The 17,226-nt window shown below is 45.9% G+C and overlaps 1 protein-coding gene across 2 annotated transcripts in view; it reads left to right on the top strand.

The window, feature by feature from the left end:
- The first annotated feature begins 13,517 nt into the window (after positions 1-13,517).
- SHROOM4 (shroom family member 4) overlaps positions 13,518-17,226 on the top strand; it is a 258,245-nt gene continuing 254,536 nt past the window's right edge. Inside the window, exon 1 of one of the 2 annotated variants that reach the window (XM_002721647.6) lies at positions 13,518-13,875. In XM_002721647.6, coding sequence (XP_002721693.2) covers positions 13,759-13,875 — 117 coding nt within the window. In that variant the 5' untranslated portion in view covers positions 13,518-13,758. The remainder of the gene's footprint in view (positions 13,876-17,226) is intronic. The other variant, XM_051834719.3, reaches the window with a different exon arrangement.

Here is a 17,226-nt window from a genome sequence, read left to right as displayed (position 1 = left end):
GTGGAGCACAGCACCTTACACATAGAAGGCATTTATTACATAATTTCAGAACGTAGAATGAATCATTTGTTATTTATACCTCTTTACCATGCAACCCAGTAACAATTATGCATTTAACCAAATAAATTAGAGTCAAGTTATTAATTGGTCTAAATGTCAAATTAAACTATTTACATGGACTTGGCCTCCAGTAGGGCTCCCTGTAATTTAATCATCTGTTTAAAATGCATAACAGAGCCATTTGTTCAGCCTTCATTGATTAAGAACAACTATTAGGGGCCAGCATTGTGGTGCAGCAAGCTAAGCTCCTGCCTGCAATGCTGGCATCCCATATTGAAATGCAAGTTCAAGTCCTGGCTGCTCTGTTTCCCTTCTAGCTCCCCGCTAATGTGCCTGGGAAAGCAGTAGAAGATGGCCTAAGTGCTTGCGCTCCTGCACCTGTGTGGGAGACCGAGAAGATGCTCCTGGCTCCTGGCTCCTGGCTTAGCCCCAGCCAGCCCCAGACATTGAGGCCGTCTGGAGAATGAACCAGCAGATAGAAAACCTTTCTCTCCTCTTCAAATGATAATTTTTTTCTTTTAAAAAGAATACCTATTAAAAGCAAAGCCTCCATTCTCTCTGTACCAATACAGAGATAAATAGACACAGAAACTCACAGTTTAGTGAAGGAAACATACATTCTTATCAGAGCTATTGACAGGGGAGGAACAGGGGGGAAGAAGAGTAAAAGTGAATATGAGCACACAGCACTTCTGTTGCCCCTTCCCCATGTCTTCTGGCAACATTTCATATTCCATCTAGGTGCATACATAACCCAGATCTGGTCAATCAGAGGATTTTGTTTTTCTGGTCATTGTTGTTGCTTCAGGAATGGACTCAATTCTGCAACTGTTCCTGGAACTGTTATGAAAATGGCCCTGTTTTCCCTGGGATGCTCAGTGGCAAAACACAAACCTATAGCTTTTGTTGGCTCTCTTGGTTATTACAGGGGCAAGGCTGCTTGAGAACTGAATCAACTTACAGGAAGTAAAAACCAATATATAGAAACAGATTGCTAATATTTGAGCACCCAGATCTAGCTATGCCTAAAGTTACCCCCTGTATTTCCTGTAATATCAATAACCCTCTTATTTTGGTTTATGTGTATTGGTGTTGACTTTCTGTCACTTGTTATAAAATGAGTCCAGACTCATATAGACATCTATAAAGACTGTGTGCATGTGTGCATATTGGGTAGTTAGAGAAGCCCTCCTGGAAGAAGTGAGGCTGGACTTAGCCTTAAAGTGTCAGTAGGAGTTATGTAAGCAATGGAAAAGGCACTCTATGCAAAGATACAGCATAAGAAAAAGCAGAAGAAAAGTAGGATATACCATGATATAGGGCATAAAGGAAGCAATGTGGCCAGAGTGTCTCCAAAGGGGTGTCAGAGGAGGGAGAGACAAAGACGGACAGCCAGGCAGGGGTGAGCTTCTGGAGTACCTGGGATGCTATGTTAAAAAGCTGATAATTAGGGCTGGCACTGTGACATAGCAGGTTATGCAACTGTCTGCTATACTGGCATCCCATATAAGTGCTGGGTCAAATCCTGACTGCTCCACTTCTTAGTACACCTGGGAAAGCAGTGGAAAATGGCCCAAGTGCTTGGGCCTCTGCCACCCACGTGGGAGACCCAGATAGAGCTCCAGGCTCCTGGAGTTAACTTGGCCGAAACCTGGCTATTTGGGGTCTGGAGAGTGAAGCAGTGAGTGAAAGATTGCAATCTCTCTCTCTCCCTCCATCCCTCTCTCTCTCTCTCTGCCTTTTGAATAACTAAATCTTAATCAAAAAGATAACCATGAGTATTCCTTATAATCCTTGTCTACAATCCAGCCACATTTTTACAATTTTTCCCCCTTTTTTGTGATGAACTCTCCAATAGCATCAGTATCAGTAAACAGAATCAAGGAAGTATGTTTTCTCCGCCTACAGTTTAATCAGTCTCGGGATCCTTTTTCTGGGTTCTGAGTCAGTAGAGGGGCCTCTTGGAGATGTCCTATCAGCCATTCTATGCGGGGGCAGTTGTCATCTTCCTCTCCATGATTAAAAGATATAGCAACACACTGACCAAAAAGTGCCTTTTCATAGAAGCACAAATGCCTTTGGTCTTTCAGGCCCAGGTTCATGTATTCGGCAATGATGGAGCATCAGTTACACCCGGGCCCTGTGCTAGACAGCGGGGGCATATTGAAGAATCTGACATGGAACCTGCTCAGGGGAGGGAACAATGCTAATAAAATATGAGCAGGACCACAGTGGAGAGATATCAAGGGGGCAGAGGTAACATCAAAAAAGCATGGCCTAAGGCTGTTTAAAAGTGTCAGTATTTGTTCTGTAAGTGTGAACTTTGTGGGGCCTTGAGACAAGAGGAGGGGTTTCCCAGATGGACAAGGATGGAGTGAAGGACATTCCAAGCCAAAAGAACAATTTGTAAAAATAAGAAGGCCTAGAGGTACATGAGAACAGTGTGTGCTTGGGGGAATTGCCCATAATTTGGTACTTGTGGAGAGCCAAGTTTGTGTGTGGGAGAGGTTGGGACAGGGTTGGAGGTGGCATGGGGGAAGAGTGCTGGCTATGTAGACAGGGTCTACGTACTAAGAGAATTAGTCAAGGGATTGTAGACTTTATTCAGCAAGCATTGAGAAGCATGGGGGAAAAAATTGAAAATGGGAGGGACATACAGTTCGTGTTTGTGTTTTACAAAGAGCTCCCTGGTTGCAAAGTAGAGAATGGATTAAAAAACATCTGAGTCTGCTTGAGAAAAGCAGCCTTGGAGCCATCCTGACACTGATCAGACACATCTGTGGTTTTCATAACTTGTGTGACATTGGGCTCATTGTTTCTAAGACACCTGAACCTTCTCTGGAAGATGTCATTAAGCATAAGGATTGTTTGGAATTCCAGCAGCCTCTATATGAGTTTCCATGCTGAAGTGGTCACTTAAGATCTGTCCAAGTGATCTGACTCTTACTAGAGTCATTTCAGAAGTTAATGTTCTCAGTGCGTTATCACAGTCTGCGGTCTTCTGATTGTGAAGTTGGGTTCATTTTTAAATATTGTCCCTTTAGTTCCATTCTGGACTGGTCATCCCTGCACCACTGTTTAATAATCTAAAGCACTTGTTCCTTCATAACTGAGCCCCTATGACCTATTCTGCACCACAGTCTTTGTACATTAAATGTTACTACTGTTTGTTCAAGAAAAAAAATCTGAGCTGGGCCTGACATGGTGGTTTAGCAGATTAAGCTACCACTTGTGACATCAGCATTTCACAAGATGGCCCAAGTCTTTGGTCCCCAGCCACACATGTGAAAGACCCTGATGGAGATCAGAGCTCCTGGCTTTGGCCTAGTCCATACTTCTTTGTTGATGTAGCCGTCTGGGGAGTGAACCAGCAGAATGAAGTGTTTCTCTCTCTCTCTCTCTCTCTCTGCATTTCAACTAAATCTTTTTAAAATGGAAGAAAGATCTGGGCATAACTACAGGTATCAGGGTAGGAACCAGTAGTCTAGGTGTAAGATGATGATGGAATGCCAGCAGGCTTGGGGAGAAGTGGATGGATTGGAGAGCTGAATTAGGCCTAGAAGGGATTGTGCAGATGTTAATGATATGAGAAAGGGAGCAGTTAAGTATGATATCCAGGTTTCTGAAGATTAAACCAATGAAAGAAAAACACCAAAAGTGTCTTATACTACTAGAATGTCCAGAAACTATTCTCAAAGAGATTCCTGACAAATTGTTCCAGAATTTGGGAACATCTTTCTTTAGCAACACAAGCTACTAGACCCTCAGGAAAGGATCCAGGCACCCCCAAATTTGAACATACATATGCAGGTTTGTTCATGTATCTATATGTGTGGAAGGGTATATGCACACACATCTGGGCATGTGTACACATGACATATGTGGGACCACTTCCCCCAAAGAGAAGGTAGTTCTTTTCAGAAGCCCAGCTCACTCTCCTGTACAAAAGGCAGCTGATCAGTCTTTCTCCTCAGGCATGGACATCCGGATTTGCATCAAAGCAAAAACCATTTCCTCTTTAGCCAGTATTTCATAAATGGGCTCATTTCTACTTAGTCTCGAGTAAAAATAAGCTATCCAAAAGGAAAAGAAAAGCAGCTATCTAATGTCAGTTTGGCAAAAAAGGGTCAGGTCAGTAAAACAAACATTCAAGCTCTCCATCCACTTTTCCATCTGTTTGCCTAAAATGCATATCACCTCCCACTTCATGTTGGATGTATGCATCTGTGAGTGTGTACGTGTCCCTGATACCATAATTTGTTCTTTTCATTGTTAGCTATGTACTTCTCCCGAGCTTCACCAACGCTTATGCTGGGGCCTTGTTTTGCTCCAATACCCAATGAGATGGTGTACTTTCTCTGCCACAATAAGAGAGCAAACTTATTTCCCTTTGAAAAGGAAAGGGAAAAATTTTGTATGTCTGTGCATGTGTGGCATTTTTTTGTTGTTTGTTTGTTTGTTTCCATTGCTAGAGGAGATGAAGTCAAAGTTTAATATGCACCAAAATTCTGCTTATGAATTACCAATGTGTAATGAATGGCTCACACAAAACAATAAGACACAGCTCAGGCAAGATGTAGTCCCTAAATTGAGGAACAAGAAGAGACCCCATTTTCTAGCCCACATATTAGATCTGAGCAGTTCACCTCATTTTTTATTTAAAAGGCAGAGAGAGAGATAAAAGACATCTTCCAGGGCCAGCACTGTGACATAGCCAGTAAAGCCGCTGCCTGCAGTGCTGGCATCGCATATGGATGCTGGTTCTAGTTCTGGCTGCTCCACTTCCAATTCCACTCTCTGCTATGGCCTGGGAAAGCAGTGGAAGATGGCCCAAGTCCTTGGGCCCCTGCACCTGTGTGGGAGACCCAGGGGAAGCTCCTGGCTTTGGATCAGTGCAGCTCCAGCCATTGCAACCATTTGGGGAACGAACCAGCAGATGGAAGACCTCTCTCTCTCTCTCTCTGCCTCTGCCTCTCTGTAACTCTGCCTTTCAAATAAATAAATAATAAACAGTAAGAATAAATAAAAGAGAGACCTTCCATCTACTGTTTCATTTCCCAAATGCCTGCAACAGACAGAGCTGGGCCAGGCTGAATCTCGCAGTCTGGAACTTAATTTGGGTCTCCCACAAGGATGATGGAGACCCATGTACTGCAGTTGTCATCTGTTGATTCCCAGTTGCATATTGTCAGGAAGCTGGAACTGGAAGCAGAGCTGGAACTTGAACCCCAGCACTCTCATATGGGCTGTGGGTGTCCCAAGTGGCAGTTTAACCAGTACACCAAATGTTCACCCCTATCTGATTTTCATATCCTTGATATGAAGAAGGCATAAGTTGCTGGCTGAAACTCAAGTTTAGAGCAATGGCAAACATTTATCAAAGCCCAGCTGAACTTGTACAAAGTGACTGATTTCCCCAAGGGCAAATTGAGGGTTTCCAATTGAGCTGACACTAGTGTAAGCTTAGAACACAAACAAACCAATACCTACTCCAACAAGCCTTCTCTGAAAGTATCAACAACCACAGATGGTAGCCTCTTATACACACACACACACACACACACATTGTGCACGCATGCACACATATAAATGCTATCTAGATTTGTCAGTTCAAGGATGAAGAAATCTGAATCTACAGACTCTAACCCAACATCAAGCCAAGATCCTGAGATTCCATGAGAGAATGGCTATTTTTCTGAATGAATAAAATCATAGGATGATCTTGGCAACAGAAGGATTCTCATAAAGTTATCCAATGAGAAACATAAACTCTGTATTTCACCAGCAGTATGTACTTTACAAGGATTTCTTTAGCTAAAATAATGTTCTGGCTATAGTATTTTGTTTACTGTTGTTCTAATAGTTGTAACTCAAAAAAAAAAAACAGACCTCAACCATTAGTTTTTCCCTAACTCTAGACAAAATCCCCCCCAGGAATGAGACAAGCACTCTTTAGTAAGATGGTCCACTTACAATTGTTCTTTGCTCTATCTCCCTACCCCCTACCTGCATGCCTGCACACCCTTAGATGGATAGATAGGTGGGAAGGAGGAGATTGCTGTCCTTTTCATGTGATCTTTACATGAATAATACCTGGGTAATTAATTTTTCCCCTCTCCATTGACAATTATCATTGTCCCAGATCTCTCCCCTGTGAGAAACATCCAGAAGAGTCAGGGTAATTGTTGGCCAAGGTGGGGTAAATGGGGGAATGAGAGAAACAGGTGCTATAGAAATCCAAGTAGAATAGTTCAATAAACCTAGCAATTGAACTAGAATGGACACCTTTGGTTATTTCTGACAAATTCTCTCTTACTGAAAAAAAAGATCTATGTCCCCTTTTGCCTATTAGCCTATTGGCTCAGCAATAGTCACTAAAACTTGAATTTCCAAGGAAGTGTTGGAGTGCTGATTTGTAAGGCAATGAACCTATTCTACTTTTGGTTTCACTGGTGGACTGGTGACTAACGTACTACTTTTGGCCTGATTTGTCTCAAGAATGTGATGAAATCTTGTTATAACTATGGTAGGATGATCCTGAAATCCAAGTTCAAGGAATATACCTTCATTTCCTTTTTCTCTCCTTTTCCCACACATGCTCAGAACAATCTACCTTAGGATCACATGGAGCTTGGGCCTAATACCCACATACTTCCTTTTATACATATGTACACACATAGAAACATCTAGGCAATCAGAGATGCATTCAGAAACAGGCCTGCATAGATACTCAGGAGACAATATGGAATAAATCAGTGGACAATTTGGGGTTAGTGGTGAATAACAACACCTCTTTCATCCACTCCAAATTTAGAACTAATTGGTAATCACAGAATTGAGATAGACAGATATTTAGCATATTTGTTTATTACTGTTAAAATTTGTGCTGGAAGGGGTCAGCATTGTGGTACAGCTAGTTAGGCTGCCTCCTGTGATGCTGGCATCCCATATGAGCACTGGTTTGAGTCCCAGCTGCTCTACTTCTGATCCAGCTCCCTTCTAATATGCCTGGAAAGGCAGCAGAGGATGGCCCAAGTGCTTGGGCCCCTGCAGCCACGTGGAAGACCCAGATGCAGTTCCTGACTTCTAACTTCAGCCATTGCAGCCATTCAGGGAGTAAACCAGAAGATAGAAGATCTCTCTCTCTCTCTCTCTCTCTCTCTCTCTCTCTCTCTCTTTGTTTCTCTCCCTTTTTGTTATTCTGCCTTCCAAATAAATAAAATGAATCTTCTTTAAAAAAATTGTACTGGAATAAGGGAATAGAATGGTGACCAAAATAGGCTTTCCAATACATTCATCATTTAGCTATACAGATTTGTCATCTCATCCATCACATAATGTGAGGAGAGAGAGGCCAGGAGAGTTATTGTAACAGAAATCCTTTCAAATGAAAACAGGAAGAGAGAGTAATGAGGACTCCAACCCTCTCCCTCTCCTGCAAAAGATGAGAATATGACAGAGATGTGATTAATAGTTATCACATGATGCTTCCCCAGCCTCCCTGCCATGTAATCCTACTTCTATCACTTCCTGGATTGGTTTCCTCACCTGGAAACAGACATAATAATACCTATGTTGCAGGGTCATTGTAATCATTGAAATATTGTATTAAAAGTTGCCTGTATATTCGGGCTGGTGCTGCTGTGCAGTGAGTTAAACCCCGGCCTGTGGTGCCGGCATGCCATATGGGCGCCAGTTCGAGTCCTGGCTGCTCCACTTTCAATCCAGCTCTCTGCTATGGCCTGAGAATGCAGTAGAGGGTGGCTCGACAAGTCCTTGGGCCCCTGCACCCACGTGGGAGACCCAGAAGAATCTCCTGGCTTCCAATTGGCTCAACTCTGGCCGTTGCAGCCATTTAGGGAGTGAACCAGTGAATGGAAGACCTCTCTCTCTCTCTCTCTCTCTCTCTGTGTGTGTGTGTGTGTGTGTCTAGCTCTCTCTGTAACTCTGTCAAATAAATCTTTAACAAACTTGCCTGTATAGAGCCCAGCAGGTAGCCCAGTCAGTGTAGGACGAATTGAATTCCCTGAGTAAATACTGTTATGTTTTCTATTGAAACATTGTTTCAATAGGACACTTAAACTCCATAAGAGAACAAATGTTCTGTCAATACATACCCAAGGCCATCTACAGATTCAATGTAATCCCTACAATAACTCCAATTTTGGGGGGCATAAATAGGGAAAAATCTTAAAACTCATACAGAACCACAAATGACTCTGAATAACCAAAAAAACCTTAATAAAGAACAAAACAGAGTTCCTGACTTCAGAACATATGACAAAGCCACAGTAACCAAAACACTGTGGTACTTATCAGAAAGACAGACAAATGGAAGAGAATTGTGAGGCCCAGAATCAACGTACAAATATGTTCAAATGCTCTTCAACAAGAATGCCAAGACCACCCAATGGGAAAGGGATAGTCTCATCAACAAATGGTGTTTAGAAACTGAATATCTATATGCAAAAGATTGGAATTGGACCATTATCTTATCCCAGCCCCCCAAATCAATTAAAAATGCAATAAAGACTTAAATGTGAGACCTGAACCTATAAAACTCCTAGAAGAAAACAGATGAAAAGCTTCATAACATGTGTCTTGGCAATGATTTCTTAGATATGACACTAAAAGCCAAGGCACAAATGCAAAAACAGTTAAGTGGGATGACATCAAACTAAAAACCTGTTGTGCAGCAAAGGAAACAATCAACAGAGTGAAAAGGCAGCCTACAGAATGGGATAAAATATTTTCAAACCATTTATTAATAGAGGATTGTTATCCAAAATATACAAGGATTTCAATAGCAAAAAGGCAAATGACTTGATTTAAAAATGGACAGGGAACTTGAATATCTATTTCTCCTAAGAAGATATACAAATAGCCAACATCAGTAATCATCAAGGAAGTGCAAATTGAAACCACAATGAGAAGCAGACAATGAGATACAGTGGGTTAAGCCACTGCTTGGGACACCTGCATCCCATATCAGAATGCTGGTTCAAGTCCCAGTTGCTCCACTTCCACTCCAATTTCATTCAAATACATCCTAGGAGGCAGCACATGGTGACTTAAGTGCTTGGGTCCCTACCACCCACATGGGAGACCTAGAGGGAGTTCTGGGCTTCTAGATTCAGCCTGGCTGAGCCCAGCCCTGGTTGCTGGGGGCATTTGGGTAGTGAATCACCAGATAGAAGATCTTTTCCTGTCTGTCACTCTGCCTTTCAAGTAGGTGAAAATCAATAAACAAACATTTTAACCCTCCAAAAAACCCCTACAATGAAATATCACTTTACACATGTTAGAATAGCTATTATCAAAGACACAAAACATTAACAAGTATTGGGAAAGGTGTGGGGAAAAGCAAACCCTGGTACACTGCTGGTAGGAATACAAATTGCCACAGCCTTTATGGAAATCAGTATGGAGGTCTCTTAAAAATTTTAGAATAGAATTACCATATGATTCAGCAGTCCCATTTCTGGGTATATATCCACAACAAATGAAATCAATATCTTGAAGTGATATTTGCACTCCCATGTTCATTTCAGAATTATTCACAAAAGCCAAAATATGAAAACACCCTAAGTATCCATTGGGGAGTATAAAGTGATATAAAACAGAAGGAAATCCTGTCATATGAGCCAACATGAGTAAACTTGAAGAGTGTTATGTGAAACAGTCTAGTCACAAAATGTCATGTATTGCACGATTCCACTTACATAAGATACCTAAAGTCCTCAGACTCACAGAAGTAGGACACAGAATTGTACTTCCATGGTTTACATGGAGGGAGAAATCTAGAGTTGCCATTTAATAGGCGGAGGTTCAGGCATGCAAGATGAAAATTCCTAGAGATCTGCTGTACAATAATGTATATCAAGTTAGCAGTACTGTACCGTGCACTTAAACATTTGCTACAGGGGCAGATTTCGTGTGGTGTGGGGCTTTTTCCTTACCACAGAAAAGAACACACCTTGTCTCTTGCTGGCGCCAGGTTTCCAGGCGTCTCAGTGGAAGCTGGACATGATCGTATGTAGCTTTGTGGGAAGAGAAGGCATAGATTTCTCTAGAATCTCAAAGGGGCCCTTAGTTCAGCAGGGAGCTAGAGGCACTGCTAGGAGGAAAACCGCATTCAAATTTCGGTTTACAAACAGCCTAGCTAAGGAAGTTAACAACAACAAGTTGAGAGAAGAGCATCTCATTGAATCTTCTTCCTTCTGAAAAGGAAAACTAGTTAATGAAGTTTTAATGGAGCAAAGGCTCTTTGAGAGGATTTTTCCATGTGTATCCAGCCTGGCTGTAATGTGTCTCCCTGTTTCTGCTGATTGTTCCTTCGTCCACCTCTCTGTCTGCTCCTTCTTAGATCTTTTGTTACTGTTCTTGACTTTTAAATATTAATGTAATGTTTGAAATCTTAGCATAATCCAGGTTTCCACCCCAACCCCCACTTCTTCCCATTCTGATTTCCCTTGGTGAGATTATCTACTCCAAATGGCTTCAGTTATAATCCAAATGTGTATGAGCAATCACTACCCCCTCTTGATATGCAGTTTCCTATTTCTACCAGCCTACTGGACTTTCCACTTCTACCCCACAGGCAATTTAACATATTTTAGAGGGAATTAAGCATCTGTCCAGGGGCCAGCGTTCTGGCATAGCATGCAAAGCTTCCACCTGCTATGCCAGCATCCCTTATGGGCTCTGGTTCATGTCTCAGCTGCTCCACCTCTGATCCAGCTCCCTGCTAATGTGCCTGGGAAAGCAGTAGACGATGGCCCAAGTACTTGGGCCCCTGTACCCATGTGGAAGATGCAGAAAAAACTCTTGGCTCATGGCTTCCCTGTGGCCCAGACCTGGCCATCGTGGCCATTTGAGGAGTGAACCAGTGGATGGAAGAGGAAGATCTCTCTCTCTCTCTCTCTCCAACTGTGCCTTTCAAGTAAAAATATCTAAAAAATTCATCTATCCAATGGCTCCAGTGTGTACCCATACATGCATGTGCACACATACGCCCCTCTACACTCCTACAGAAATACACTCCTTGACTATTCTCCATCAGTTTATTTGTACTTGGCTTGTCTCCATCATCAAGCTTTTGTTTGCACATATACTATGTTTAGGCACTCGCCAAGAACTAGCCATAGAGTTTTCAAGCTGTAGAAGGACTTCAGAGATCAAGTAGCTCAACGTCTTCCACTTACGGGGGGAGGGGGTTGCCTGGTAAATATCACACAGCTAATTAATGGCAAAAGCAGCTTGGAATCCAGGTATCCGAACTGTACTGGGTATTCTTTTCACTATACAATCATGCTCCCGCTAACTGTGCTTCCGGGGAATGATGAGATGCCCATCGGCAAAGAAACACAATGATCATCCCACCTTGTATTCACAATGTCCTGTGAATCCTCCTGTGCTGCCTGCGAGAGGAGGTAGGTAATTTATCTTGTTCTGCTGTTAAGGATGAAAAGAATAAACTGACAAGAACAACAAGACATCGCTGTGGAGTACAGCTTGGGAAGCAAACAAGTTGGTTGAAGGCTAGCTCAGTGCTTGCTTTCATAGGAAGGTTGAGAGGGTTTTTACTTTTTCCTTCCTAAAGTGTTTTCATATGTATTATTTCATCCCAGACTCTCAACAGACCTAGGAGGTAGGAAAGTCAAGGCTTATTAGCTGAAGTTTACAGATGAAGAAAATGAGACTGGAAAGAGTTAGCTCAGTGATTTGCCCAAGGTCACCCAATCTAGTTCGTGACCAGGCCAGGGCTCAGCTGTGTGTCTCCTGCTTTCAAATACCTTTCCTCCAGTCTAGACACATAATTCTACTAGTCCTTGAGTGATGACTACATATCCTGTAAAGTGAACTTTACAGATTCCACTATACTGGGGTTGAACCATGCTGTTTCTCCCTAGTGACAATCATAGAGATCTTATCCCAAAAAGATTAAGAATGTTCCATTTTAAAGTGGGACAGAGCAAATGAATGCTGGCTGGCCTATAGGCTGACACACAATGAGGAATCAACAAGGTGAGATGCAATCTTCTCAAATTTTCTGCTTTTTCATAGGAAAAAGTGCATAGGAAAAAGTGCAAAACAATGAACGTGATCAAAATGGTCTTCTGTAGACCTAAAAATCTAGAAGATCAAGGATGACTTCCTATCTGAATTATCTCTGAGGACTTTAAAAAGCAACCGGTGAACACCGAGCTGCCATTTTATTGAAGAAAAGTCAGGTTTGCAGTTTGGGGCTGCTGAAAAGAAGGGATTCATGGGGGGAGGGGGGCTTATGTTGAAGAGGTAGTGACAGGTGAGGAAATGGAAGCAGAGAGTGGAAATCTTAGCTTCAGAAAGCTGGCTGTGGAAGGAAGAAGCTGACAAATACAGAGACAGAACAGGCAAGAGAGAGTGGGGACGGTCTGTTGAGTCACAACTGCATTGTCAACACTTTCCCTGTTAGCTGGAGGCCCTTGAAAACGGGACTGCCCGCAGCCTGTGCTTCCATTGAAAACACCTCAGAGGGGGAAGGCAACCTGCGCAGTCAAGCAAAGTTGAGAAATCAGCTTAGGACTTAGTAACAACTTCACTTTGCAGGAATATGATTGTGACTCTTGGGTTTGTTCTAAAAGCCCAGCTCAGAAAATAATACACGCTCAAGCAGGAGCAGATGAACACCGATGTTCTGGATCCTATCTCCAAGCTGCTTCTTCCAAAGGCACCGCAGGAACTGGCCCGCTTACCCACGGCCACGCTTTCCTGTAGGTTTGGAGACAATCCTGCTAGTCATAAAGTTGGCTGATTCCCCACTTGGTCATCTCAGTGGGGCAAGTGCCAGGCCGTGCCAGGAACTCCAGATGACTGCAATATGCACAAGCACTGTGCTACCCAGAGACGCCAGCGCTGAGCCAGGGTGCGGCTGAGCGCGGGCGGGGGGGGGGGGCATCCTCAAAGTGCTTCTTTATTTAAACTCTGCCCCCGGGGCACTGTTTTTCATAATGACCCCACACACCTAGTGCACACACACAGCAGCCTCCACACACAGCCGCACTGTATTCGCTGGCCTGCTTACTTTACTTTCCAGCCCTCTAGGCAACGTCCACAAATTAGCAGCCTTGTAAGCCTCCCAGAACCCGGGTCCTGGGACCTTCTGAAGATAGAGGCGGTCAGAGAAACAGGCACGCGCTCATCAGGAAACCAGCGTTGGAACCCACTGGGCCACTCGGGCCGTCCACACTAACGACTTTCACCTCCCCTCGTCTCTGCGGGCTTGCAGGGGCGGGGAAGCGGGCAGCAAAGAGGAGGACCGAAGAGGGGGGGCCTGCTTGAATGAAACAATGTAACAATTGATGGGAGGCCTCGCCTTGCTCCCACTCCCCAGCGATCCTATAGGCGAGGTCCCAGCAGCTGCCCCTCCCGATTGCTCCGTTTTCTTGTCCATTACGCGCTAGCCGTCCGCCTCGCTTCTTTCTTTCCTTTCCTTTTTTTCCCTTCTCCTTCCCCCCCCCCCTCCCCCTCTCTGCAGCTCCGTGTCATTTCCTCCTTGCGCTCGCTCACGGCCGGAGCTGCAGCCGGGAGAGTGGGCGGAGCGGGGCGGGGCGGGGCGGCGTAGAGCTGGAGGGCGATGGTGGCGGAGCTGCTGGGGGCGGAGGCAACGTAGCCCCCGCAGAAAAGGAGCCCGGCGGCGCCTGAGCCGAGACGAGGATGGAGAACCGGCCTGGGTCCTTCCAGTACGTCCCTGTGCAGCTGCAAGGGGGGGCGCCCTGGGGCTTCACCCTTAAGGGGGGTCTGGAGCACTGCGAGCCGCTCACGGTGTCTAAGGTAAGGACCCGCGGCCGTGTCCTAACGGCGCCCAACTTTGAATGGGCAAGCGGGGCTCAGGCTGCCGCGGGATGGGGCCTTCACACTAACTTTGCAACTTGGCCCCTGTGAGTAGCGTGAACAGCGCGAACGGGTCTTGCCACCAGCCCGGGAGCAGACACCCCCTAAGGGTGGCGGGAGCGCAAGGAGGAGAGCACGGCTGGCCCTGGCGCACAGACACGCAGGGCAGGGCGCAAGGGCAGCCTGTGCTCCGCACCTCGGGGCAGCTACTCCACTCAGTTTGCGCTGGAGGAGTGGCGGCTATCGGTGGGGTGTTCCTTGGAGGCCCCTGAGCTCTAGCGGAACCCTGAGGAGCCAAAGGGGCAGGCAGCGCGGCTTGGCAGCTCTCTGGGCAGCGCTGGCCCCTGCGTCGACCCGCGGGTCGGCCCGCCCGGGCAGGTTGCAGGGTTAGGGTCTGGAGTGGGAATGGAGCTGAGAGACATCGGAGGCTTTAGCCAGCCTCTCTTCCCACGGCCGGACGCGTGCACCTCCATTCAGCTCGCGGGGCGTCGCTGCTTGCGGCTCGGCCCGGCCTTTTCGTCCCTGTGGAGTCCTGCCCCGCGCCGGCGAGATTTCCTGCACGTTGAGAAGTGTGGAGGAAACTTTTGCGCCATGGAGCGCAGCTGCGCTGGAGCTGCCGCCGCCGCCGCCGCCGCCGCCGCCAGGGTTTGTTTGTTTTAGGAGGCTGTGATCTGCTGGAAGCCAAGTTGCCGCAGAGGGCAGGAGAGAGGAACTCTCCCGAATGCTCCGAACCCCCAAAGCGAGCCAGCCCCGGTAGGGGTGAGGGTAGGGGCTGCACGCAGCTGGGACCGTTCCGGGGGGGGGGGCGGGGGGAGTGACTTGTGGGGCAACTCACCTTGAGGCACCAGATTCAAAGGGAACCAACTTCACCAACTTTATCCGGTTTGTTGTTGTGGCTGTTTTCTTTGAAAGACTCAAATCCAAAAACCTTTCTCCTTTCCGATCTACTCAAGTTGCAGTGGAGGTTGGAGATGTGGGTTGGGCTGGACATAGAAAGATGTGGGCTTCTCAGTGGGGGACAAATGTCACTGCAGTTTCAGGCTTTTTAATGTTGGGCCCGTCTCAGCAGGGGGTTAGCTAATCCTCCCCTTCCACCCTCCCCCCCCGCCCCCCCAGCCACAGAAACTTGTGCTGCTTTCCCTTGCACTGGAGCTGCTGGTGAATTGTAGGAGTCCTTCAAGCCTTGGGGCCCACACTCTGAGCAGCCCTGGGGTGTTGCCTGGAGGCATACCTATCAGCTAAGGCTGTCTGAGGTCCTGAGGTCCGCTAAGGCAACATCTTGGGGGCGGCTGGCATGGATTCTTGGGGACTTTAGTTTCACCCCAAGCCACCCAGATCTTCCTGCAGCACGCTGCCCCCCGCTACTTGCCAAGTATTGCTAACCAGTCTGAGATGCCTTTGTCACCCACCATCACACGCCCTCCTAAGGCAACTCTCCCTCCACTCTCTTCTCTGGGGAGAGCGGTACTTCAAAAGAAAAAAAAAAAAACACAACCACAAGCCCCACTCTGAAAGGACCCCTTGGGAGAGGGAAATCCTGGCCTTAGGAATTTCTTCTACTCAGACTCCTTCTCTTCCTCCTCTTCCCGCCAAGGTCACCATGGGCTGTACAGCCCTCCATGGTCTGGAAGTTCCTCCCGGCAATTGAATTGCGACAGTCAGCCTAGACAACCTGCCTTGGAAAGATCATTTGTCAGCTCTGCCCAGGGCTGACCCAGCTTGAGAAGCAACCCAGAGCATGCTTGCTGCTGTGGTCCCACATTGTTTTGCGAGGAGCCTGCAGGAGCATGACAAGGGAGGGGGTGTGACCATGCATGGGGCAGCCAACAATTTGTGGTCAGGCTGGGGGATTATTTGAGAGTAGATGAGGGTTTCCTTGGCCAAGCTGTTGAGGAAGTGTGTGTTGTGTGTTGGGAGGCAGGGTGCCTTTTAATGATTCCCTTTCTACTGAATATACAGTTGACCCCTGGAAGGCTCATTATTACACACATTTGGATACATGGGGCACCATGTAAGATCGTTTCTCTCATCTCTTCCAAATAGCCTGGCTCCTTCCAGTAACAGCTAGCTATAACCTGGTTAGCCCCCACATTATAGAAAGGGGCCATAGTACTTTCCCTAAGTACGGTGTTTGCCTGTATTTTTTTTTTCATCCTGAGCAGACACTCTTGCAGATTTCATTAATCTTTTTTTTTTTTTTACTTTAGTTTTGTTTTTTCTTTTGTGCTTCAGAAAAATACAGCTTTCTCCTTTCAGGTGGCCCTTGAGTGTGCACACTCTGGTGAGGATAGGTTGGGAGGAAATAGAAGGAGGATTGAATTGGCAGATGAAAAAACTTGGGTTCGAATCCTTGCTCTGCCACTGTCTAGTTCTGGAATCCTGTGCATATCACTTGCCTTTCTCTGGACCCAGGCATTGCCATGTCTAAAATGAGGCGCAAGTAGGTGACCATTAAATGATACCATGTCAGTCTAGTTGCTTGTCCTCCTGCTAGCTTTGGCCCTCTTCTCCCCAGACCGTTGTGGAGAGAGAAAGATGAGGCTTCGTTTCACTTGCATCCCTTGTTACTGTTTATGATGTGTTCTACGTACCTTATTTCTTTGGCCTCTTGGAGCCATACTGTGAGGCAGTCAGTGCAAGTTGTGAAGGTATTGATGGAAAAACTTGAGGCTGTGGTGCATTCAGTGGCTTGCCTAGGTCTATCTGACCGTGAGTCAGTGTTAGGCTCCAAGTCCATTGCAGTTTTGATTTCTCTGAGATTTTCTTGATTCTTCGTACAGTGCTGCAGTTTCGGAAGGAGACTAGGGCAATAATAAGACACGGATGTATCCAGTCTTATCAGCCTGTGACACCAGTGACACTTCCTTGTCAGCCTGTGGCTCTCCAGCAATTGAGGACTGGCTTGTAGTCCTAGACTTAGGGAGTTGGAGAGGACTCTTTCGGTGACTTCACGTCACTTATGATGACCTCAGATCTGTGGTGGAAAAGGTCAGAGAATCTCCTTTGGTGTTACGGGGAATACAAACCAGTTTGGGTCTGGGGCGGTGTGGTATAGATGCTTGGAGGTATCTTGTGGAACAGGTGGAGCTATCTGGGAAGTGGGAGAATTTGAGAAAAGGTGATTAGTAGAAGAAAGCATGGAGTGTGAAAGTCTAGCTTGGATTTGTCATGGGAGAACTTTTGGCTTAGAAAATAATCAGGTTGGGGAAATCAATTCCTACCGGATCCTATAATTTCCCCAAATATGGGGAATTCAGCTGCCTGATTTATGGGGCCTTGTATAGTCTCCCC

The sequence above is a fragment of the Oryctolagus cuniculus genome, chromosome X, assembly GCF_051225735.1.
Source record: "Oryctolagus cuniculus isolate XC-2025 breed Fujian yellow rabbit chromosome X, ASM5122573v1, whole genome shotgun sequence".
Taxonomy (NCBI): Eukaryota; Metazoa; Chordata; class Mammalia; order Lagomorpha; family Leporidae; genus Oryctolagus; species Oryctolagus cuniculus.
The sequence above is the reverse complement of the archived record's forward strand: the minus strand, read 5'-3'. Positions and strand labels throughout refer to the sequence as shown.